General features: G+C 38.9%; 1 protein-coding gene and 1 pseudogene across 2 annotated transcripts; both read right to left on the bottom strand.

Annotated features, from left to right (window-relative positions):
- Nucleotides 1-25,441, bottom strand: part of LOC121794831 — a 41,971-nt pseudogene that overhangs the window by 3,369 nt on the left and 13,161 nt on the right.
- Nucleotides 19,214-23,502, bottom strand: LOC121794830 (beta-1,3-galactosyltransferase GALT1-like). Of its 2 annotated transcripts, none has more exons than XM_042193186.1 (8): nucleotides 23,201-23,502; nucleotides 21,527-22,617; nucleotides 21,129-21,355; nucleotides 20,744-21,025; nucleotides 20,537-20,665; nucleotides 20,286-20,465; nucleotides 19,726-19,833; nucleotides 19,214-19,636 (listed from the first exon to the last, which is right to left on the bottom strand). In XM_042193186.1, exons 2-8 carry the CDS (start codon nucleotides 22,284-22,286, stop codon nucleotides 19,427-19,429), a joined length of 1,896 nt encoding a protein of 631 aa, XP_042049120.1. In that variant the 5' UTR covers nucleotides 22,287-22,617; nucleotides 23,201-23,502; the 3' UTR covers nucleotides 19,214-19,426. The 2 variants fall into 2 exon arrangements, with proteins under 2 accessions (XP_042049120.1, XP_042049119.1); XM_042193185.1 differs by having other exon boundaries at nucleotides 21,527-22,341; nucleotides 23,201-23,501.

The following is a 25,441-nucleotide window of genomic DNA, read 5'->3' as shown; positions in this document are numbered from 1 at the left end:
GCTGCACCATACATGGTAAATATATACCCAGACTGAGATCTTCTTGTATCAACATTCCCTGCAAAATCACTGTCGCAAAATCCCATCTGCACATCAGTCTCAGCTTCAACATTGGCTTTGAATAGAATCCCAACATCTCCAGCTCCCTTGAGATATCTGAGTATCCATCTTAGAGCCGCCAATGCTCCTTTCCATGATTGCTCATGAATCTACTTGTGCAGCTGATTGCTTGGGCCACATCTGGTCTGGTCCCAATCATTGCATACATCACACTCTCCACAATGTTTGCATACGGAATAGCTTGCATTTCCAGCCTTTCCTTCTCAGTCTTTGGCGCTTGCTCCATTGATAGCCTGAAGTGCTGAGCCAATGGAGTGATTGTTGCTTTAGTATCTTCCATCCTGAACCTTTTGATGATTCTGGAGACATAGTCAACCTGATTCAGGCATAACTCTCCTCTTTCTCTATTTCTGACTATGTTCATACCCAAGATCCGCTTAGCTCCACCTAAGTCCTTCATGTCAAATGCAGATCCCAGGTCATCTTTTACTTTCTGCACTTCTTGCTGAGAGGCTCCTGCCACTAACATATCGTCCACGTATAGCAGTAGATAAGCAACAACAACACCTTTCATCTTCTTTATGTACACGCACTCATCATACTTGGACCTCACAAATCCATTCTTGAGCACATGGTCATCGAACTTCTTATGCCATTGCCTACTGGCCTGCTTGAGGCCATATATACTCTTCTTGAGTAGACACATCTTATCTTCCATTCCTGGCTTGATGAACCCCTCAGGCTGAGACATGTAAATAGTCTCCTCCAAGTCTCCATGCAAGAATGCCATTCTTACATCCAAATGCTCAAGTTCCCAATTCATTCTTGCTACCACAGCTAAGAGAATCCTAATAGAAGTGTGCTTGACTACGGGTGAGAACACTTCATTGTAGTCAACCCCATATTCCTGTGTGAATCCTCTGGCTACCAACCTAGCTTTGAACCTTATTTGTTCATTATCAGCAGACTCAATTTTTTTTCTTGAAGAGCCATTTGCAGTTGACTGACTTCCTGCCCTCCACCTTATCTACTAGGATCCAGGTCCCATTCTTGATGAGAGAATCAATCTCCTCAATCATAGCCTTCAACCATCTGTCTCTTTCCTTGCAATTCATGGCCTCTTTATAAGAACCAGGCTCTGCAAAGTCTATTTCTTCTGCCACACACCGAGCAAAGTACAATATTTCTGAATCTGAATATCTGTTGGGTGGCCTCACATTCTCCCTTCTAGTTCTGTCTCTTGCTAGTTGATAATCTCTCAGGTCAGTTTCTCCAGCTACAGCTATTGGAGTATCCTCATCAGAGCCCTCAGATTCTGAGGAATCAACCATTCCTCCAACCTCAATACCAGCACCTGATCCAGAACTTACAGCATTTTCAGATGGTCTTTCTGCTCTTTTAAAGGGCAGTTCAGTTTCAGTGAACACAACATCTCTGCTCACAATCACCTTCTGCATTCTAGGCTCCAAGCACCAGAGTCTATAGCCCTTTACCCCAGGTTGATTACCCAACATCACACATCTTAAAGCTCTTGCATCTAGCTTGGTCTGCTTCATATAAGCATATGCTTTGCACCCAAATATCTTGAGGTGTGAATAGTCTCCATAACTCTCTTACCATCTCAAGTCCGGAGTGTCACTATTAATGCTAGAGGAAGGACATTTATTTAGCAATTTGACAGCAGTAGACACAGCCTCTGCCCAAAACCTTTTCTCCATACCAGAGGTGAACAACATACACATCACCCTTTCCATAATAGTTCTATTAGCCCGTTCTGCTACTCCATTATGCTGGGGATTCAAGGGGACAGTTCTATGTCTCTTAATGCCCCTAGACTGACAAAAGCTCTCAAACTCTTTAGATAGGAACTCCAAGCCATTGTCAGTCCTTAAGCACTTGACTACACAACCTTTTTCTTTCTCCACAGTTAGACACCATTCCTTAAACTTGGAGAAAGCCTCTGACTTCTCCTTTAGTATGTAAACCCACATCTTTCTAGAGTAGTCATCTATCACCGTCATGTAATATCTTCCCCCCCAACGGATGACACAGGAGAAGGCCCCCACAAATCACTATGCACATAATCAAGTGGGGCAGTTGAGGTGTGTTTACCTTTCTGATATGGAAGCTTCTTGGCTTTGCCCGGGATGCATTCTTTACATGGCTTGCTGGACCTTTCTTCAGATCCTTGAATCACATCCATCTTTATCAGTTCTTTAATGCTCCCATCAGCTGGATGCCAAGCCTCAAATGCCAAAGCTCCACAGATTCTGACTTGGATGTATTTGCCTGAGCAACAGCTCTGAAAGCAGATCCACATAGGTAGTACAAGCTGCCATTCCTCTGTCCCTAAACACCAAACTTCATTTCCTTCTGACCTCCATCACCCCATCAATAGAGCAAAAGGAGCAGCCCTTCTTTTCAAGAGACTCCAATGAAATCAGATTCCGTTTTACTTCAGGTATGTATCTGACATCACTTAAGATCATAGTGGAGTTATCCTCAAGCTTGAATCGAACACTTCCAATTCCTTTAACCTGACATGCTTGATTGTTGCCTAGCACCACAGTCCCTTGTGCCCCTGAAATCTCATCAAATAACTCAACACTAGGACACATGTGAAAACTACATCCGGAATCAAGAATCCATGATCCTACGCCCGGCCATTCCATCACATTCAAGGCATGAGTGGTTTCTTGCTCCTCAACACAATCTGAACTGGGCTTGGGGTTGTCGCCTTCTTGGGCTTGCTTCCACTTCCAAGCGAAGCAATCCTTCTTGAGATGCACCGGCTTCTTGCACCAATGGCAAGAGCGCGTTTCTTTCTGGCCGCTTCCACCGAATTTCTGGGCCTCCTTCTCCTTCTTGAACCCTTTTTTTCCCTTGAACCTTTTAATATTCAAGCTTTCAGGGACAACTTCACTTCCCTTGTCCCCATTTCTCTGCAATTCATTTGATCTGAGGGCCGACTGAACCTGCAACAAAGTCACAGTCCCCTCCCTTCCAAACAGAATCGCATCCCTCATCTGGTCGTATGCTTTGGGCAGGGCATTCAACAGGAGTATTGCCTTATCCTCATCCCCGATGGTGACATCGATGTTCTCAAGATCGTCGACTGCCTTTCCGAAATCTTCCAATTGCTCCAAAATATTCTTCTCCTCACTAAATCGATATGAATACAGTCGCTGTTTAATAAAGAGTCGATTATCAAGCGATTTAGTCATATACAACTCCTCGCACTTCTCAAGAATTCCGGTCGCCGTAGTCTCTTTTGAAACCTCTCGCAAGACCTTGCCCCCGAGAGACAACACCACCACGCTATGCGCTTTAGCAAGAACCTCCGCTCGCTTCTGTTTTGCTTTCTCATCGAGAATCAGCGCAGGATCATCTTTGTTGAGTGCATCCGCCAACCCTTGCTGGATTAGCAACGCCTTGATCTTCATCCTCCACAACCCGAAATCATTTTTTCCGGTAAACTTTTCTGCTTCGAATCGCGAAGCCTTTGAAATCGATTTTAGGCCTCAATCGATTCACCACTGGAGCTCTCCTTCTCAACGCCTCTCCGCCTTCCCACAGACGGCGCCACTTGTTGAAATTAAACGAAGATAGCACTGGAGATTAAGATCTTGCGCAAATTTCTGAGAGTATTGAATCTTGAAGAAGAAATTTATTTGATTGCAAAGATGAACAACTAAAGAAAACAAACTCTCTTTCAGCCTTTTAAACTACCGTTGCAACAACTAACGGCTACTAACAAAATCTAATCCTACGGCTAGGATTTAATCTTCTTCATCTCACAAATCGGACGGCTGCTGAGTCTTCAGCTTAATTGAGCTGACTGCAGCTTCCTCTTTCTCTAACTCATTCGTCAATTGCAACTAAGCAATTAACTACTCACACCATGATTCAAATCTTAATCTTTGAAGACTGTTTTGAATTTCCAAACATGTTTTTGTCTTCCCTGACTAACAAAGGACTCTAATATCGCCTAATTAATTTTAAATATTTTGAATAAATAATTATGCAAACACCTCTATTATTACAACAAAGTATAACCGAAATCAAAATTGAAACTATACCACCCTTATCAAAATAAATTTCCGCGTCTCTGAAATATAAGAGCTATATATTTGGACAAATTCTAAATTTTTTTATATGTAAAAGAAGAGAGTAAATAAGTAATTTGTTTTTTTGTTTAACTTGTACGTACACCTTTTTTTTGCTTATTTAGGAAAAGTTATCACCAATAATACAGGGCCATGACAATGTCACATCAATCTTTCCAAGCTTATGTGAAAGGTAATAGCAGAATTTTGGATGATTGTTGCCGATTAAATTTTTAAATACTAGGAATTTTTGAAATTTAGGGTTGACTTTAAATTTTTGTATGTAACAATTTCTTATAAGTTTTACAAATTTACGCAGAACAATACAGTCCAATAAACCAAATTAAGTTGGTAAGAATTGCGATTTTCCGAGATATTGTTTTGTTTTCCAATACAGTCAATATGAAACTTAATTGTATTACTCATGTTAACAGCGCCTAAATCTAGACTGTATATATCCTGAGAGCATCCACGGTGGTTATAGCCCAGCAATAGCTCAGTCATAGCTAGGGGTGGGAAATTATACCGAAATACCGAAATACCGGACTTACCGTACCGGAAAAATACCGAAAATACCGATTTTTCGGTATACCGCAGTTTCCGGTACGGTATGATACCGTACCGTAGTGTTTCGGTACGGTAACGGTATCAAGTTTGCTATACCGCGGTATACCGCGGTATACCGAATCCACGGTATACCGGTATACCGCGGTATACCGAATCTGCGGTATATACCGAATATTCGGTATACCGGTATACCGCGGTATACCGAATCTGCGGTATATACCGAATATTCGGTATACCGCGGTATACCGGTATACCGATAGATTATTATATATATATATTAATATTAAATATGTTGTAATATATATATATATATATATTACATTTATATATATATATATATATATATATATATATATATATATATATATATATATATATATTATATTTAAAAAAATTAATACATTGATTAATACAATAAAATTAAACATTCAAATGATAATTTATTCAAACAAATTCACAATTATTTTTTTATCAACTCATCCTATTAAATATAATAAACACAATAACACATAACACCGAAAGAAGATTGGAAATACGATATCGGGATTCGAGAATATGTTTCAACAAAGCACATTTGAAAGAATTTGTATTAACTCACACCATTTAGTATATGATTCTTTGTGTAATGTCATATTCCAAATATACAAAGTAATTAAAAATTGTTTTATTCTTCGTCCCATTTCATAAAATTTCAATTAAAAATATGTGCAGCTGAAAATGAATCAAATCGTTTAATTAGTGTTTAATTCATTGTATGTTATCGTATTTTATATACTAGTACTACTTAAATTGAAGGATGAATAAACTATTGGAACAATCTATATAACCACACACAATTAAATTATATGAATAGTTTATGTACATTCCATGTATAGGAGTAGTATAAAAATATTTAATACTTGTATATTTTAATTTGTAATCATATTTTGCAATTATTTTCGATCATCTCACATGCAAATTATTGGTTTTCTCAAATATATACAATATATATGCAAAAATAATCTAGACAATAAAAGTTTAAGAATAACTTCAGTTTTGTTTAGCTAATTATAATGAAATAAAAGGTCCTATTTAAATTTCAATTTGGATTTATATTGAAGTAGATCGACATAAAAAAATTTAATTATCCCTAAATATTTGATCCACATATCTTTATCTTGACAAAAAAATCCATGGTCAAGGAATACCAACTTGACAATCCTACTTGGTATGCCATATCAATAAAATTGTGACAAATGGAAATACATATATCCCTAATTCCAATTAGATGTATAAACTATTGGAACAATCTATATAACCACACACAATTAAATTATATGAATAGTTTATGTACATTCCATGTATAGGAGTAGTATAAAAATATTTAATACTTGTATATTTTAATTTGTAATCATATTTTGCAATTATTTTCGATCATCTCACACGCAAATTATTGGTTTTCTCAAATATATACAATATATATGCAAAAATAATCTAGACAAATAAAAGTGTAATAATAACTTCAGTTTTGTTAGTTGAAACAATAAATTAAAATAACAATATGAAAGATTATATACGTATAGATTAAACTAAGTATATTAATAATTATATAGTGTAGCTCTTGTTTTATTTTTTCATTGCATAGTAATTTTATGAATATTATACCCAGGTTATACATTATTATAAAAAGAATTAATAATAATAATAATGATAATGATAATAATAAGATTATCTAAAAATTAATTTTATTATATTAGTAATTATTTCCGGTATACCGTTACCGTTACCATACCGTTATTACGGTATACCGTACCGTGTTTCGGTATACCGTTTTTAACGGTATACCGAAACACAGTACGGTATACCGCAATAACGGTATGGTAACGGTATAAAAAATTATCATACCGAATTTTCGGTATACCGGAATTCCGGTATACCGAAAATTCGGTATGGTATCGGTATGAAATTTTGTCATACCGTAATTTCCGGTATGGTATGCGGTATGGCACGGTCGGTACGGTATACCGTACCGACCCACCCCTAGTCATAGCCTAGTCACAAACTCCTCCTGCCACATCATCAATACTAAAAATCCTCCTGCCACATCAGAAATAGTCCAGCCATAGCCTAGTCATATCATAAATAGCCCAGTCACATCACTAATAACACAATATACGGAATTTAATTTACGAGACATATACGGGAAACATTAATAATACTATTTTAATTTTTAAAAAAAGTACAATAAATTAAAAAAAGTACAAAAATTTTTAAAAAGTACATTAATAAAAAAAAATTACATTCAAAATCGAAAAAGTACATTACTTAAAAAAAATCACTCGCCGCCTCCCTCGCCTCCGTCGCCACCGCCACCGCCGCCTCCGTCGCCACTGTCACCGCCGCCTCCGCCGCTGCCGCCTCCACGCAGATCGTCATTCATGCTCTCGAGCAATGTGAAGAGAAATCTCTTCTCCTGGGGGTCTGTCGCCGCTCGCCATTCGGCTAACGTCTTCACCATCATCTGGCGTGTTTGTTGACGCGCGAAGTACTTGAGATCCTCTGTAGACTTGCTGTCAAAGGGGGATGCCGACTGGACCTCCTGGGAACCCCCGGCGACCCCCCTCGCCTCCCGTTGCGCCCGCTTTTGCCCAGCGGGGCGAGGTCGGCGGCCGAACGAACGAGGGTTGGGGAGCACCTGGTCCTTCTCGGGGAGGTCGTGGGAACCACCGCTGCTGCCGCTGTAATCCCCGGTATAGTTCAATCGTTGCTTCTTCGGCCAGCCAGCGTCGACACCTACTCGGAATTTCTCGGAGTCGTTCAGCACAAGATAGCAGTTCCAGTAGGTGAAGTCCTTATACAACCCGGGCTGGGGGAAGGCTTTCTCCGCTATCCTCCTGCAGTCGTCCTCCGTTTGGCCACTACTCTGCATGCGGAGGGCGTTGGCGTACAAACCCAAAAATCGGGAGACGGCAGCACTCACCCGTTGTGTGGCCTCCCCTCCGGGCAAAATAGCTGGTAGGCTGCTGCTACCTTGCCCCACACGTTGACGATCCTCTGGTTATTAGAAACAAGAGGATCGTCGCAAACACTCACCCACGCCTTTGACAGCGCAACATTCTCCTCGTCCGTCCACCTTCTCCGTACCGTGGGGTCATCCCCACCCGGCTGCGACGACTCCCCGACCTTCTTTCCCTTGCCCTTCTTCTTTAGGGCGCCACTACCCTGCACTGCTCCCCCGTTTGAACGGGAGTTTCCGGAACTCCGAGACTATCAAACCCCAAATCCGACAACGCAAAATCATCAAAACCGTTCGGCGTGAACTGCGCATCCGTTGGGGTCGATGTGTGCGATGAAGCAGTCAAAAAATCAAAACTGGGGCGATAGACGTCCCCCCGCGTCACCTGCGTCGCCGGTACGCCCCCCGGCGTCCCCTGCGTCGCCGAACCTCCCCCGGGTATCATCTGCATATTGGGTGCCCACCCCGGCATCATCTGCATATTGGGTGCCCAACCCCGCATCGCCGGGAACCCCCCTGGCGGACTCCCTCCGGTCGGCATCCCGGGTAGCATCTTCTGCCACGGGTACATGTTGTAGTACCCGGGCATCTGATTCCATCCGCCTCCAACGGGGATTGGGGGAGTTTGAGAACCGCTCGTCCCTGAACTAGGCTCGTTGTTCAGATCCATTTCTCGGTGTTGATGTTGTACAGAAATTAATATAGAGAGAGTACTCGTTAATACAAGTGGTGCGAATGAAAATGAAGTGCAAATCGCGTATATATAGTGTTTCGAAAATTAAAAATAAAAAATAAAAAATCCGCTGGGCTATGCGCTGGGCGATCCGGGCGCTGCAATGGAGCAGAGCGGATCGCCCAGCGCATAGCCCAGCGGTTTTTGACCGCCTAGCGCTAGGCAAAATTGATTTCCGGAAAACCGCTCGGCGGTTTTCTATCCTCCAATGATTCGCTTAGCGACCGCCTAGCGCCGGCGCTCGGCTAGGCGGTGAGCTAGGCGCCATTGTGGATGCTCTAACAATATGCTACATGTAAGTATACATCAAATTAAATGTAATTCTATAAAGATTCTAATGAAATATCGATTGCATATATTCATAAGTAATTATTTTTTATATGAAAATAACAAAAAACAAGACCTATATTAATCCGTAATCTCTATATGTACTTGTGAAAATCAATATAAACATTATAAAGAATCTATATAGTCAACATGTACAATTTGTATACATCGAATTTGTATAAAACACTTGCGACAAAAATGCCAAAATAGAAAAATAATCTCATAATTACTTAAAATTTGCACGGTAGTGTGTCATAATATTGATCCATCATATTATATGTGTTGGTTGTATTTTTATAGATTTTTTTTATTGTGTAGTATTACAAAAAAAAAGTTGAAATCAGAAAAATGACTTGAAATTAGTACGTCGAGGGATGACTTGAAATTAGCACGTTCTAGGAATGACTTGAAATTAGCACGTTCTAGGAATGACTTGAAATTCACACGGTGTTTGCAAAATGAACACCACAATAACCTAAAGTGTCCATAGCATTACTAAAACGAAACCAATACAAACATAGGAAAATTTCAATGGTGAACTAACACAAAAGGGAATAGAAAGAAACAACAAGCAACAAGAGTAGCTCGCCCATACATAACATCCTTTACAACTAAAGATGTAGAACGATGTCCCTAACAGAAACAAAAGTCCCCGCCATGGCAACAAAAATTCCACCAACAAGAATCACCAAAATAAGTATAAGCTCCAACCCTAATTTGCGAGATACTCGATTGATCTTCAAATATCATAGACATGGAAACAATATGGAGGCACTCACACTCATAAACGGCATCACGTATCCAAAAAAAGGTACACTTAGCGCAATAACAACACTACAAGCCACTAAACTCGTACGATTAAGTAGCGTAATCCACTATTATTTCGTGCAAACTTATCTTCAAGGTTCGTTGTGATGGGAGATATAATGATGGCGTATCTTCAAGGTCAGGTTGTGTAAAGTCAATAGTAGAATAAAAGTAAAAATGTGTGGAATTCTTAGGACGCGTCAAAGAGGGTTGGGGAAAAGCGGATCAAGACATGTGAAGATCTCATACATAACTAAGATGTCATTGTATGATCGGAATAGGCTGAGTATATGACAACAGTTGCAAACATTTGAAGTTTCCATTGGTCGACATGGTTTCTTAATTCGCTAGAGATGTCGTTCTAAAACCCTTCCAACTCAGTTGTCTCACTGTGTTTTCAAATTTCATTGTTGCCTTTTTGTGTTTTTCATATGAATTTTTAGCGATGAAATGTGAAATTTATAAGATTTTAGGTAGCTCTATATTTAATTATCAAAAGATTCCGGGATCAATCTAATATTTTCGAAAAGGGTGATGCTAAATGGCTACATTATGGTTGGTCGTAAAACGGTTATTTTGAAAAAATCAGACCGGTCCAATTAGGGCATCCACTACGCTGTTTCCCCACCGTTCCTTAAACTACTATTTGCGGGCTCCACTGTACTTTTTAACTCCATTCCTTAACTAAGGAACGGAACCTGCAACCCCCCATTCCTTATCCGTTTCTTAACCGTTCCTTAAATTACTATTCATTCAATTTCATTTTTTATTTTTATTTCCAACTCAATTCAATTAAAACAAACACACTTCATTAAAAAAACACACAACATAAAAAAAATTACAACTTAAAATTCTAAAAAATAAAAAACACACAATTAAAATCCTAAAAAATTAAACGTTGCATAATTTAAAATACAAATTTAAAGAAAAAAAAACTACTCCGACGGCGCATCATCCCCCGAAGGCGGTCGAGGTGGAGGGGGGGTCGGAAGGCCAAGTTGTGCTGCCATATGCACAATTCCGTTCCACCAGGCCGCGTATTGGGAGGGCGAGAAGCGGGAAGTGTCCGCCATTGTGGCGGTCATGTACACCGCCATAAGGGTGTTCGAGCCTCCCCCTAGCCCGCCTGGCTTGATTCGCCTCGGCTCTTCCTCGCTCTAGCCGCCTTCGCCGTCTTCGTCCCTTGCGGTCGACGGCGCCCACGGCTGGATCCCCCGTCATCGCCGGCCGTACCCGCAAACTCCGAAGGTGCACCCTCTTGTCCGCCGCTGCCCTCACCGGTGTCACCAGACGAGTATTAGCCACTCGCCGTGTGCTTCGTGCACTTCGAGGTTGAGCCCGAGCTGGAGCGGACACCGCCGGCCCACCGTTTCTCGTCCTTGACAGCCTGCCAAACATCAAAAAATCTGAATTGTTTGTCGGTGTCCTGGTTGTAGACGCGCAAAGCTTCCCTCAGAATGTCGGCTCCCGAAGCTCCACTTTGGTAGTGCGCCGCTTCGGTCTAGTAGATGCCGCAGAATTTTTTAACCTGTTTGTCGACTCGGCCAAAGTGAGAGCGGAGCATTGTATATGTGCGCTTCCGGGAGCCTTTCGGCTTAATCTGGTGGTAGACCTCGGTGACCTTTTCCCAAAAGCGCTTGTGGGCTTGTTGATTCCCGACGATGGGATCATACGAGACGGTGATCCAGGCGTTGTACACCGCCATCGTCTCGTTGTTGTTGTACGGATGCCTGCCTAGATCCTCCTCTTCTTCTTCCTCCTTCTCCTCCTCCTCCTCTTCCTCCTCGCCCGCCTCGGCCTCCTCCCAGACTGGGTTCAACGGGGAAATCCTCCCGAATCTGGGATAATCCCTGCGAATACCGCGGGGCGGAGGGTCGAGCGTATGCATCCACGTCGAAAGTGGGTGGTTGGTACCCACCCGGCGTCGCCGAACCCGCCGTGCCCGGCGTCGACTTACTGGAACCACCAAGTGTGTTGTACATGGTCCCCCAATCGGTAAACGTGTTGAGATCCCACCCACTGGAGCCGCCACCGCCGGAGTTGCCGTCGCCGGACATTTTTTGATGAGATGTTAGATGAAAATTGGAGAGGAAATGAAGGTGATTTAGGAAGAATAGATGTGTAGTTGTGTGTGAAATGAGGATGAATTAGGAGTATTTATAGAGTAAAAAAATTAAAAAAATAAAAAAAAAAAGAAAAAACGGTAAAAATTAAACGGTCATATTACCGTTTATTTTTTTATTTATAAAATCAATTTTTTTTTAAAAAAAAGATTTATTGTGTCAGCACGTGACGACGCCCACTCGCGGGCCGGTGAGTGGGCGTCACGCGAGCCACGTCGCCGAAGCGCATGGCGGCACATGCTGTGCCGTGTCTCGCGACGGCATGGGCACGACACAACAATGGAATGCACCCCCGCAACGCGTCGCGCGCCGGTACGAAACGCGGAACGCCGGCGGCCCTCGTTGCAGGTGCTCTTAAAGCTGCACCACCTCAAAATCAACAATTATCTAAGAGCATCCACAATAGCGCCTAGCGCACCGCCTAGCCGAGCGCCGGCGCTAGGCGGTGCGCTAGGCGGTCTATTGCAACCGCCCAGCCATTTTCGGATTTAAAAACCGCCTAGCGCTCGGCGGTTCCGTGGCGCTAGGCGGTGCGCTGGGCGATCCGCTCGGCGCTATTGCAGCGTCCGGATCGCCTAGCGCGATTTTTTAATTTTTTTTAAACACTATATATACGCGCTTTGCACGTCATTTTCATTCGCACCACTTGTTTTAACGAGTACTCTCTCTATCTTAATTTCTGTACAAGATCAACACCTAGAAATGAGTAACGCCGGTGGTAGTAGTGGTGGGGATGCTGAGGAGTACGAGAGTTTAATGAACGAAGCGCTAGAGGCCTATACGAACCGTGAGATTGATCAATGGATGCAGAGTCGGCCGTACCTCGACCTCGCCCAGTAGTTTTTTTGAAGAGTTATGGGCTCGGAGGACTGCACGGCATTTGTTTTTTTGTTAATTATGTAATTTTTTTAATTAATGTACTTTTAAAATTTTAATAATATTATTGAATTTTCTCGTATATGTCTCGTAAATTAAATTGTGTATTTTGTGTAATTGTTAATTATTTGTTTTATATAATTTTGAGTGATGTGACTATTGATGTGGCTGGGCTATATTTATGATGTGGCTAGGCTATGGCTGGGCTATTTATGATGTGGCAGGAGGATTTTTAGTGTTGATGATGTGGCAGGAGGAGTTTGTGGCTAGACTATTGCTGGGATATTCCTATTGTGGATGCTCTAAGGGTATCCACAGTGGCAATAGCCCAGCAATAGCCCAGCCATAGCCCAGCCACAAACTCCTCATGCCACGTCATCAATACTAAAAATCCTCCTGCCACATCAGAAATAGCCCAGCCATAGCCCAGCCATATCATAAATAGCCCAGCCACATCAATAGCCACATCACTAAATAACACAATATACGGAATTTAATTTACGAGACATATACGGGAAACATTAATAATACTATTTTACTTTTAAAAAAATACAAAAAATTAAAAAAGTACAATAAATTAAAAAAAGTACTAAAATTTTAAAAAAGTACATTAATAATAAAAATTACATTAAAAAAAGTACATTACTTAAAAAAAATCACTCGGTGGCTCCCTCGATTCCGTCGTCGCCGTCGCCGTCGCCACCGTCACTGCCGGATCCGTCGCCACCGCCTCCACCGTCTCCGTCGCCACTGTCACCGCCGCCTCCGCTGCCACCGCCGCTGCCGCCTCCACGCAGATCGTCATTCATGCTCTCGAGCAATGTGAAGAGAAATCTCTTCTCCTGGGGGTCCGTCGCCGCTCGCCATTCGGCTAACGTCTTCACCATCATCTGGCGCGTTTGTTGACGCGCGAAGTACTTGAGATCCTCTGTAGACTGGCGGTCAAAGGGGGATGCCGACTGGACCTCCTGGGAACCCCCAGCGGCCCCCCTCGCCGCCCGTTGCGTCCGCTTTTGCCCAACGGGGCGAGGTCGGCGGCCGAACGAACGAGGGGTGGGGAGCACCTGGTCCGTCTCGGGGAGGTCGTGGGAACCACCGCTGCTGCCGCTGAAATCCCCGGTATAGTTCAATCGTTGCCGTTTCGGCCAGCCAGCATCGACACCTACTCGGAACTTCTCAGAGTCGTTCAGCACAAGATAGCAGTTCCAGTAGGTGAAGTCCTTATACAACCCGGGCTGGGGGAAGGCTTTCTCCGCTATCCTCCTGCAGTCGTCCTCCGTTTGGCCACTACTCTGCATGCGGAGGGCGTTGGCGTACAAACCCGAAAATCGGGAGACGGCAGCCCTGATTCGGTTCCACGCCTTCCGGCAATCCTCCCCGTTGTGTGGCCTCCCCTCCGGCAAAATCGCTGGTAGGCTGCTGCTACCTTGCCCCACATGTTGACGATCCTCTGGTTATTAGAAATAAGAGGATCGTCGCAAACACTCACCCACGCCCTTGACAGGGCAACGTTCTCCTCGTCCGTCCACCTTCTCCATGCAGTGGGGTCATCCCCACCCGGCTGCGACGACTCCCCGACCTTCTTTCCCTTGCCCTTCTTCTTTGGGGCGCCACTACCCTGCACTGCTCCCCCCGTTTGAACGGGAGTTTCCGGAACTCCGAGACTATCAAACCCCAAATCCGCCAACGAAAATTCATCAAAACCGCTCGGCGTGAACTGCGCATCCGTTGGGGTCGATGTGTGCGACGAAGCAGTGCTGAAATCAAAACTGGGGCGATAGACGTTCCCCCGCGTCACCTGAGTCGCCGGTACTCCCCCCAGCGTCCCCTGCATCGCAGGTACTCCCCCCGGCGTCCCCTGCGTCGCCGGTACTCCCCCGGGCATCATCTGCATATTGGGTGCCCACCCCGGCATCATCTGCATATTGGGTCCCCAACCCGGCACCGCCGGGAACCCCCCCGGCGGACTCCCTCCGGTCGGCATCCCGGGTAGCATCTGCTGCCACGGGTACATGTTGTAGTACCCGGGCATCTGATTCCATCCGCCTCCAACATTAATTGGGGGAGTTTGAGAACCACTCGTCCCTGAACTCGGCTCGTTGTTTAGATCCATTTCTCGGTGTTTATCTTGTATAGAAATTTAGATAGAGAGAGTACTCGTTAATACGAGTGGTGCGAATGAAAATGAAGTGCAAATCGCGTATATATAGTGTCGGGACAATTTTAAAAAAAAATAAAAAAAAAACCGCTGGGCGATCCCGACGTTGCAATGGCGCCGAGCGGATCGCCCAGCGCCCGGCGACCGCCTAGCGCTAGGCGATTTTTAATTCCGAAAAACCGCTCGGCGGTTTTCGGAGGCTGCAATGGTTCGCCTAGCGACCGCCTAGCGCCGGCGCTCGGCTAGGCGGTGCGCTAGGCGCCATTGTGGATAGCCTAAGACTATTCTACCCTAATTTAACTACTCTGTACCCCATCTCTTTTTATTGACAATAATTTACTGCTCACATATTTTCAAAGAGTAATAAATTATGGCCTCCACTTCTTTCGGCTACACCGAAATGAAGACAACTCTCCTCTCTCCTCCATTTCTCTTGGACATAAAAGCAAAAAATGGACAGTTCAAAATTAAAGAATTAAAAATTAAAATCAAACATGAATCTTTATCAATTATACCCTCAAGATTGAATAGTTTGGCCCTAATCAATAATAATGGAATTAGAATTTTTGCTGTACGCTTTGAATGTGAAATCCAAAAACTGAAGCTTAAAAAACAAAAAATTATGTGAAACGAAAAGGAAAAATAAGATATTGATAGTTATGGTGGTGGCCAACTATTAATAGAAGCCTGAAGGGAATGGTAGAGGTAAGTTGCAGATTACTTAGAAGAACCCATTGTACTTATTTCTTTCATTTTGATTTCCTTTTCTTTTTTATTTATTAAATTATTATGTTACTATTTAATTTTAAAAGGTTACATTATAAATATCTTCACAATACTAAAAATTTAATTAAATTTTATTCAACAATACACGAATAATATATGGATAAAAATATATATAAACATAATGATAATAAATGGATACAAAGTATACAATGTGAACTATGAAATACTACATAATTAACAAATTGATACAGATGTAAGTAATATACTTATGATAATTAGCTGTAGAAAAGGAAAATCAATGTAATTGCGATATTAAATAATAATAATAATAATGTTTTTTTGGATACTTATAATTTAATATTAATATTATTTAATTGTTCAATTGAAATTTCCAATTATTTAGTGGAATCAATGAATTATCGAAAGCTCAAATTCAATCAATTAAATCTAAAAATCAATAAGAATTCTCAATTGTTCAAATCTATTGAAAAAGCAATTTAATTATCAACTATATATAATATCAATTGAAATATCCAAGTGATAAGTTGAACTAAAACTCAATTAAAATTCTTATTTGTATACTTCAATAAAAAACCATTGGAATTGAAGATCAATTGGGATCCTCATTTGTGAAATTAAATCGGTAGTCAATTGAAATCCTTAATTATTCAAATGAAGCAATAATCAACTTAAATTAATAGTATAAATTAAATCACGAGACTAATTAGTGACTATTAAATGATTATTAATATAGATAGGTGCACTAGTGTCCTTCCACCGTACAGTCATAACATCGTCCCAACTGTGCGTATAATACAAAATAACAACAATATAATGCAAATAAATAGTGTATAATGCAAATTATAAAATCTATGATGCAATAAGTGGAAATTAGTTTACAATTTACATTATAGATTGTTTATTTCGCATTATTGATAATTTATTTTGGCATTATATGTCGTCTGTGTCTATAATGTACAAATAAACTTTATAATGCAAATTAGACAATTTACAATGCAATCTACGGAAAATTCACCTGCAATGCCTGTTAATGTTTTTTGCATAACAACGTTATTATTTTGCATTGTACATGTCACGGGGCAGCATGAGGTTGGAATGATGTTATTATTTTAACTTGAGTTGTTTTTAAAGTACTGAATTAACTATTATTATTATTATTATATAATTATTTTAATATTTATCTAATTAAAGATATATTTATTATGATACCATAATACAGTTAGAAATCATATTAAACTAGAAGACTATAGTAGTATAAGATAATAACAGCGATAACTATACCAATAATAATAACAAATAATCAAACGGCACCTTTAATTGTTCAATTTAGTCAAAAATCAATTATTCAAATAAATCTATTTCTACTAACTATTGATATATAATGCAGGAGAAATGATATGCTACATATACCTCGTGTAAGAATCTTATATGAACATCTTCATCATTTGATGCACATTTGATATTGTTTGTTTTGTTTTATATATTTAATTTAATTTTAATAGGTTAAAAATATTATTTACATTTTTAATTCTACAAAATTCATAAAAATTAAAGCCTCGTTTATATTTTTTGTTTTTTATTCGTTGATGGTTATATTAATTAATGCTTAATTTTTTTAACATTCATTAATGATACTGTATTAAAAATTCTACGAATTATGATTGTTATATATGTATATAAGTGTCAGGGGATATATTGTCAACTCAATACTTAATTACTAACTACCATTAAAAAATAATCATTAGATATTCAAATCTAAGGGTCTAGATCATTAGCTCCGGAATGTCAATACTATCAATAAAAACGTCAATAAGGGTATTAAGGTCAATTTACAACAAATTAGTTGTTATTAACTTTTGAAAAAATTCCATAACTTTAAAACGCATATAACTTTCTCGATTTAAATTATTTTTTCGCACAACATATATCAAATTAAAGATAATTTCATAAGGATTCTAACGAGATCTCACTTGCATATGTTCCGATGTCAAAATTAGAATTTTTTTTTGAAAATTTTCAATTTGTAAAGCAATGTGTTGACATTCTCAAAGCATTGTGTTGATATTTTCAAAACACTATATTGACATTTTCATCCAAAACCCTAATTTGGTATTTTTTATCTTTTTCGATTTAATTAATAAAAATGAAAATTACACGTGACAAATTTTAGGCCACTAGATTTCTAAAATCCTATGGTCTTAAATTAGTTGTAGTTAGTAATTAAATGATGAGTTAGCAATTGATCACTCCTCATCCCCATGAACCCATGAGTATGATTAGTTAATATATTGTTAAGTTGTTTTATTAAATATATGACCCACTATATTCAAAATTGTTCGTTAAATTCTACTATGATATATTAAGACAAAAATTTAACAATATTCAATCAAAATTAATTTAACCGGGGAGATCGAATATAAGTGGAAATCAATCGATTAATATGTGTTAATGTATTATATAATGTATTAGTATAGATAATAATTTAATTATTTTAAAATACGAAATAGAAATATAATGTACTATATATATACCAATATATCACATTATAAGAATAAAAAAGAGCGTATTATGTTAATGAAATAATATTATTACTATTATTTTATACTTATATTTCTCCTTTGACTTATTTTAATAAATAGAATAATTTTTTAAAATTTTGTTTTACTTGAGTCTATATAGAAAAGGAATAAAAGGAGGGAATTTGCATATACTTGAAGAATTGTGAGAATAAATGCCAGTGGAGAAGCCATTTTTTAGAGGGAATATATTTTTTAGTCCACGAACTTTGTCAAAGTATCATTTTAGGTTCGTGAACTTTGAAAATATTATTTGAGGTCCGTCAACTATGAGTTAATATCATTCAAAGTACTTTTTTACTATTTCAAAGTTTTTATGGATGAAAATACCCTCAATACCTTGAAGGATATATATTTTTAATTAATTTATCACATACTCATATTTTTTTAACGAATTTTCTAAATATAATTTGGCATTCAATATTATCACTTAATTTTGTGACATGCAAGAAATGTTCCTTATTCAACTTTTTATAATTAAAGAATTTCAAAATATTTTAAAAATATGTATACTTGTAAAACTAATGTCACAGTCAATAGATGATACTTGAATATTAATATATTATTTAAAAATAATATCAATATATCTTTATTCAAGTATCGTCTATTGACTGAGACATTATTTTTATGAGTATACATATCTTAAAAATATTTTGAAATTCTTTAATTATAAAAAGTTGAATAAGGAACATTTCTTGCATGTCACAAAATTAAGTGATAATATTGAAGGTTAAATTATATTTAGAAATTCATAAAAAAATATATAGTAAAGATATTCATAAAAAAATATGAGTAAGGATGAATAATAAACGCATTAAAGATTTGTAGTTATTCAATAGTGTTTGGATAAGTAAATGCATAAAAAACGTTAGGACTCCATAAAATATATTCCTATAAAAGGACAGTAAAGTAAAAACACTAAAGCACTCACAACGGAACTTAATATATTTAATATTTCGAAGTTATAATTACTTATATACCTTTATTGTTTCGAAAAACAAGGGAAGTTCTTCCCTCCGTTAACAGTTATAGGTTGAAGTTTTTTTATTAATTTGACTTCACAAATTAACGACAGATGCTAACTCCAAAATCATTTCACTTTAGATTCAATCAAATCTCTCCAAATCATCACTCCCAATGAGGAGAAATTAAGCGTTAAATTAATAAGCAATTGATGGTATCCTGTTTCTCACTCAGCCAAAAATATGATCGACATATATATACATATGATACAAATCTCAATCTCTCCGCCGTTGTCCAAAACAAGGACAGTAACAATAGGACTATATATATTATACTCATATGATCGCTTCTCCTAGAACAATTATCATCTACACCTGTTGTCATTCAGTTATTCGCCGCAGCAAACGGGGCGTTTTTTCTCTTGAATCTTCTGCCACAAACAGAGCAGCTCTCTGGGGCCTTGGTAATGTGCAACAACATAGCCATCCCTGCAACCGTCATTGATGATCCTCTCGTCCTTATGGTAAGTCACCTCCATCCCGTTCTTCTTCATTTCCGAGATCCAGATTCCCATGGCAACATCTTCTAGTTTGAATATCTGCAGTAACAGTTTCTTGAGTTTGTGATACCCAAAACCTGATTGTAATGTACAACACGGAGAGAGGATCTGCATAATTGCGGTCTTACCTTCAGCCGCCCCTTCCGATGTTTCTTGCTTACTGTCCTTGCTATATCATTTGACACAATATAACCAGGACCATTGGCAAAAGGTGGATATGTTTCCTCTTGCCATTCCTTCAAAGAGTTTCAGTTATAACCAAGTTAGATTGGTATCCATGTGGAACTTCACAAATTATATTGGGAGAAAGTGATAAAAAAAAAAAAAAGCCCACCATTATCCCAGAAATATTAGCAAGTAAAATCCAAACCTTAATGGCTACTGATGTAGAAAACAATACACACAATATATATGCTTCCATCAGAAGACACTTAAGATTTTTTGTGTAACTATGATTTCACCATTCTCTTCTAGCCACCAACTCCACATGTTGTATACGATGACATATTCATTTCGTACCATTTTAAATTGCACCGTCACCCTTATTGCCCAGAAATAGGCTTTAAGTTTGTCAGTTTCAAGGATATGTTCAATGCTTCTACTTAGAATGTGATCTACAATCTATTCATCTGATTTGTGTGTAAAGCTGAATAAACAAGATGCTGAAATAAAGCTGAATAGCTACTACCTCAGGGCTGATGTACCACTTGCTGTCTGGATTCCGATGAGGCTGTGAGTCTGAATTGATGAGGCCATAGAGCAAACCACGAGTCACATTGGTGCTCTCTAGAGAGTTCGAGATTTCATCTATACGAACAAATGCATCATCATCTGTCTTCATTATAAACTTAGCTGAAACAACCTCGGTCTGTCCAAGATACTACGGCAATGAGGTACTGAAGGAATACTCCATGAGTGAGGAAGGTAAGATATTTTTACCCCAAAGATGCAGATGGCTATGGTCTTCCACGTAATCAAACTGTAGTAGTCCATAAAAGGCATCAATTGGATGTCCTGATAGGTGCGTGCTTCATTCCAGAGCTCCTCATTCACCATTTGGTTTTTATGCTACAAGATGCAGGTCTTATTTCTATTAGCATCGCAAAGGGGTAGTTGAAAGGAATTTTATCCAGAAAAACAACATACCAGTCCAACAAAGAAACGGACAGCAACCTGTCCTGATCGTACTTCGGGATACTGCATCCAGGATCTTCTTATCGCCATCCGACGCTTGAAATTATTTGCAGTGGAGAAAATCCCAACAAAGAGATTAAGCTGTTTTCGAGGAGGTATTGGAACAGCTTTAAGCTCTTCCAAGTCTATAATATGTTCCAAGTCCTCTGATGTTGGCAAACCACTGGAAACAACAGAAATTAAATTTATATCCCCAGAAATCCGTACTTCATTAACAAGCCACGGTTCCAACGTCTGCACATTTAACAGAGGGAAAAATTGTGTCAATCATTAAAGTGCGGGTAATTTGAAGAATTTAGTGAAATTTTTATGATCAAGGGGGGTGGAGAATCATTACTTCACGGAAAGCAAACGAAGTTATGTGCTTTCCATCCACTGTCATTTGGATTCCTTCTGAACCAACTCTCAGTGTAGCAACAAATAAATCATTTTGCTTAAAAGGAAAGTATTTTCTAGGTTTTCCATCATGCACCAAAGAAATCGATCCATCAGTATACCGGTTAGCTTTGACTGTATGGTTATTCTCTTGACCCAAATGCTCGTTGCACTGGTCCAGCTCATCCACTGATATCAGCAACATACAAGCAGCCAGGAAGACAAGCATCATCAGAATAATAGAACAAACTTGGAAACAAAAAAGGAAATATAATAATAACTCAATACATTTGAAATCAATCTATATTAGATATTGTTTTAATACTTATAACTCAAGCTTGTGGGAAAAAAGGCCTATACCTTTTTTACTTTTTCCCTCATCTGGAATTGGACAGCGCTCTTCGTCACCCCAGTCATGTGCAATTGTCCAGGTGTTTTGGACAATTACAGGATCCTCAGTTATTTTATCACCATGGAGCCTAACATTGTAGTGCAAAATAACAGGAGGATCTGGCTCGCCTGGGAGAGGTTCACCAGTCAGGTCTATTCGGAAATTACCAAGAAGGCCAGTAGGAATGCCTATCAATGTGATTGACGAGCCTTGAGTCAAGCCACAAGGTACACGCAACTTAAATCCATTATCATCAAGTTCCGAGGCATTCATTTTACTAAGAAAATGAGGACACTGTTTCTCTTTCCCTCTCTTCAGTAAACTTCCATTAGTCTGCAACTTTTCTTCTTCAACTGAAGCAATCAAGTTTTTCCAAGCTACACCAGCTTCTTTGATAGCTTCAACAGCATTAGGTAAGACCTCCGCATGCATAACCAGGGGTTTCAAACGGTTCCATGTGTAAAAAGAAGTCTTTTCTTCTTTTGACAAGTTCCTTTGAGCAAATAAATTAGCCACAATAGCTTCAGCAGAGAAGACTTGAGAAGTTTTCTCTGGATTGGGGATTGCCGGAGGACTACCTGCACTTATCCACTCCAGAGGATTTGTCCCATTGAAAATCACGGGACTAGTGAAGTAGTTCTCATTTATAGGATTTCTAATAATATAGTATCCAAGAACAAATAACATCAACAAAGATGCTGTCAGAACACCACCATACCATTTCTTCATCTCTGCTCATTAATGGTGAGCCTACATACCAATGAACTCCGCGGAACCAGGATAACTACAAGTAAAAATTCGACCCCTTCAACAAACTCATTTAGGTATTCCAACCAAATTCAGAAAGTCCTAACACTTTATATCAGCAGCACTCAAAGTAACAAACAAACAGTTTCGACTCTTGGCAATACCACAAACAATAGATGCAAGTGCTTCCAAACTCACTACAACACCCGAAAGAAGCAGTTCATCAAACATTTGATGCAAGTGCTTCTGAACTCACTACAACGCCCGAAAGCAGAAGTTCATCAAACATTTGATGCAAACGCTTCTGAACTCACTACAACGCACGGAAGCAAAGTTTTAGGAGTACTTTATAAGCCAGCATTCAAGAAAAAAAAAGTTATAGAGATTATTATCAAGTGGAATCACACCAATTAATGGACAGAAACATAAACTAACAAAATTTATAACTTGCACCTAGATTTCTAGATCCTAATAAAAAATCAAAAACACAAATTGACTGCAGTCTCCAAACGCAGATCTCGATTTCAAACCTGAATTAATTATAATCATAATCATAATCTCCACACAGAAATCACATAAAAATGACTACGAATAACCAAAACCCGCATGGCAGTTCCCAACAACTAAAACTCGAAAATTCTATTTAGCAACTCAATAAACTTTCCAATCGACCCAAAACACCACCACCACAAGCCTCCAGTATTTCACCATCCATATCCCTCCACAAAAACACATGGAAATCAACACCGACAACTTTACAGATCTAAATGCAATGCACTAAATGCCACCCCCACACCAAAATACAAAACAAGAAAAGCCACAATTCCTGCTTAAAAAGCGTTACAACGTGAAAATCAGTACATTGCCTCAAAAAATAATCTTAAAGCGATCCTTACCGCAACACGCAGCCTTGTTTTAGAGCGAGAAAGTGAAGGAAGCAGATGATTTTAGTTTAGGCTGAAACTCAACTTCAAAGTTGGTGCCTGCTGCTTTGGTAGACTAGTTATACTTGGTTTGGTTGAAATTAAGATGTAATTGAAGGCTAATTGACTTCTTCTTATCATTAAAATGGCATTAATTATGTCAGCTTGCTTGACTGCTGCTACAGACTTTGATTTCGGAAAGAAAAGAGCCGTAAAAAATAGGAACCGGACCGAAAGGGAGCAAGATTTGTAGTTCGTCGTGGAAAAAAGTAAAAGCATGTGATATGTGTTGTGTTTTCTTAGGTTGGCAGCGTGGAAATTAAAGTGAATTATTCAAAATTCAGATAAGGTTTGATTTAGAGTAAAGGCCAAAATTGGTCCTGAACATATAGCCATTTTACGATTTTGGTCCTAAACATTATCTTTTAGATTTTTTGGTCCTGCACATATGGACATTTGATCATTTTGGTCCTCCGTCAATATTTCCGTTAAAAACTAACGGTCAACATTATCTTTTGGATTTTTTGGTCCTGCACATATGGACATTTGATCATTTTGGTCCTGCACATATGAAATTTTGATCATTTTGGTCCTCCGTCAACATTTTCGTTAAAAACTAACGGTCAACGGCCGATTTTTGACTAAAACAATGGGTTGGGTCGGGTCGTGTTTGGGTCGGGTTTGAGTTATACGTTAAGAAAAAAATAATATTTTCTTAAAATCTAAGCATAATATTTTCGTTAAAATCTAAGCATAATATTCTTAAAAAATTAATTAATATTTTTTAATTAATAAAATTAAAGTATAGTATTTTTAATTAATTTTTTCATGAATTTGAAGAAAATATTATGCTTAGATTTTATTAAAAATAATTTTTTAATTATTTAATTTTATTATATAGATTTAATATTAATATACTTTAATTTTATTATTTTGATTAAAAAATGATTATTTTAATTTGGTAATTTTTTATTTTATTGTGTAATATCATGTTTAAATCGTATAATAACATCATGTTTTAGTCGTTATAATATTTTTAATCAACAAAAATAACTAAAAATTAAAGTTTTATAATTTTTTAATTAATAAAAAATAATTATTTTTTTTCTTAACGTGTAACCCAAACCCGACCCAAACACGACCCGACCCAACCCATTGTTTTAGTCAAAAATCGGCCGTTGACCGTTAGTTTTTAACGAAAATGTTGACGGAGGACCAAAATGATCAAAATTCCATATGTGCAGGACCAAAATGATCAAATATCCATATGTGCAGGACCAAAAAATCCAAAAGATAATGTTGACCGTTAGTTTTTAACGAAAATGTTGACGGGGGACCAAAATGATCAAATTTCCATATGTGCAGGACCAAAATGATCAAATGTCCATATGTGCAGGACCAAAAAATCCAAAAGATAATGTTTAGGACCAAAATCGTAAAATGGCTATATGTTCAGGACCAATTTTGGCCTTTACTCTTTGATTTATTAATATGTAGAGATATGTTAGAGCATCTCCAGTGGGCGGACATCCCACTCGGACATCCACTAGGACATCCCAAAAACACCTCCTGCCACGTCACTAGGACATCCCACCCCACTGCCACATCACTAGGACATCCCCTGCATATCCGCCCTTCCCATCGCCCTTCCCACTAGGACATCCCGCAATTAAAAAAATCACAATAATTTAATTTGTAGAAATGAAATTTGTAGTAAAAGAAGAGAGAAACTTGTTAACACAAGTGGTGCAAATGAAATGAAGTTCAACGAGCCGTATATATAGAATTTAAAAAAAAAAAATCAAATATCGGACGTCCGACCGGGACGTCCGACCTTCGCCACAGTGGCGCCCGTCCACCCGCCCGTCCCCGGGACGTCCGAGGACACCCGACGTCCTCACGGGACGTCCGTATCCGACCTCCGACCTCCCAACGGCGGACGTCCCGTCGCCCTTCCCGGTGTCCGACCGGACGTCCTACCGGAGGGGCGCCATAGGAGATGCTCTTATGCTATAAGTAGCGCGAGCACCAATCTCGATTATTTTTAAGTTATTTATTTTGTTTTATATTTTTCTTTTGATTACTATCTAAAAATTGTTTTGACACTATTTTTTTTATAAAATGCTAAATAAAAATCTAAGTTTGATTTATTATTTTATTCATATATTGAATTTGTAGAGTGAATAAATTGAACTTGGATTTTCTTTTTAGTAA

Source organism: Salvia splendens, chromosome 3 (genome assembly GCF_004379255.2).
Source record: "Salvia splendens isolate huo1 chromosome 3, SspV2, whole genome shotgun sequence".
NCBI lineage: Eukaryota > Viridiplantae > Streptophyta > Magnoliopsida > Lamiales > Lamiaceae > Salvia > Salvia splendens.
The sequence above is the reverse complement of the archived record's forward strand: the minus strand, read 5'-3'. Positions and strand labels throughout refer to the sequence as shown.

Excerpts from the sequence above, each read along its gene's own strand:
- LOC121794830 (XM_042193186.1), bottom strand. The coding sequence starts at position 22,286 with ATGAAGAAATGGTATGGTGGTGTTCTGACAGCATCTTTGTTGATGTTA. Across the intron at positions 20,466-20,536 it reads TAGCCATCTGCATCTTTGGG|ACCGAGGTTGTTTCAGCTAA; the intron begins GTAAAAATATCT and ends TATCTTGGACAG. Across the intron at positions 19,637-19,725 it reads ATCGGAAGGGGCGGCTGAAG|ATATTCAAACTAGAAGATGT; the intron begins GTAAGACCGCAA and ends CTGTTACTGCAG.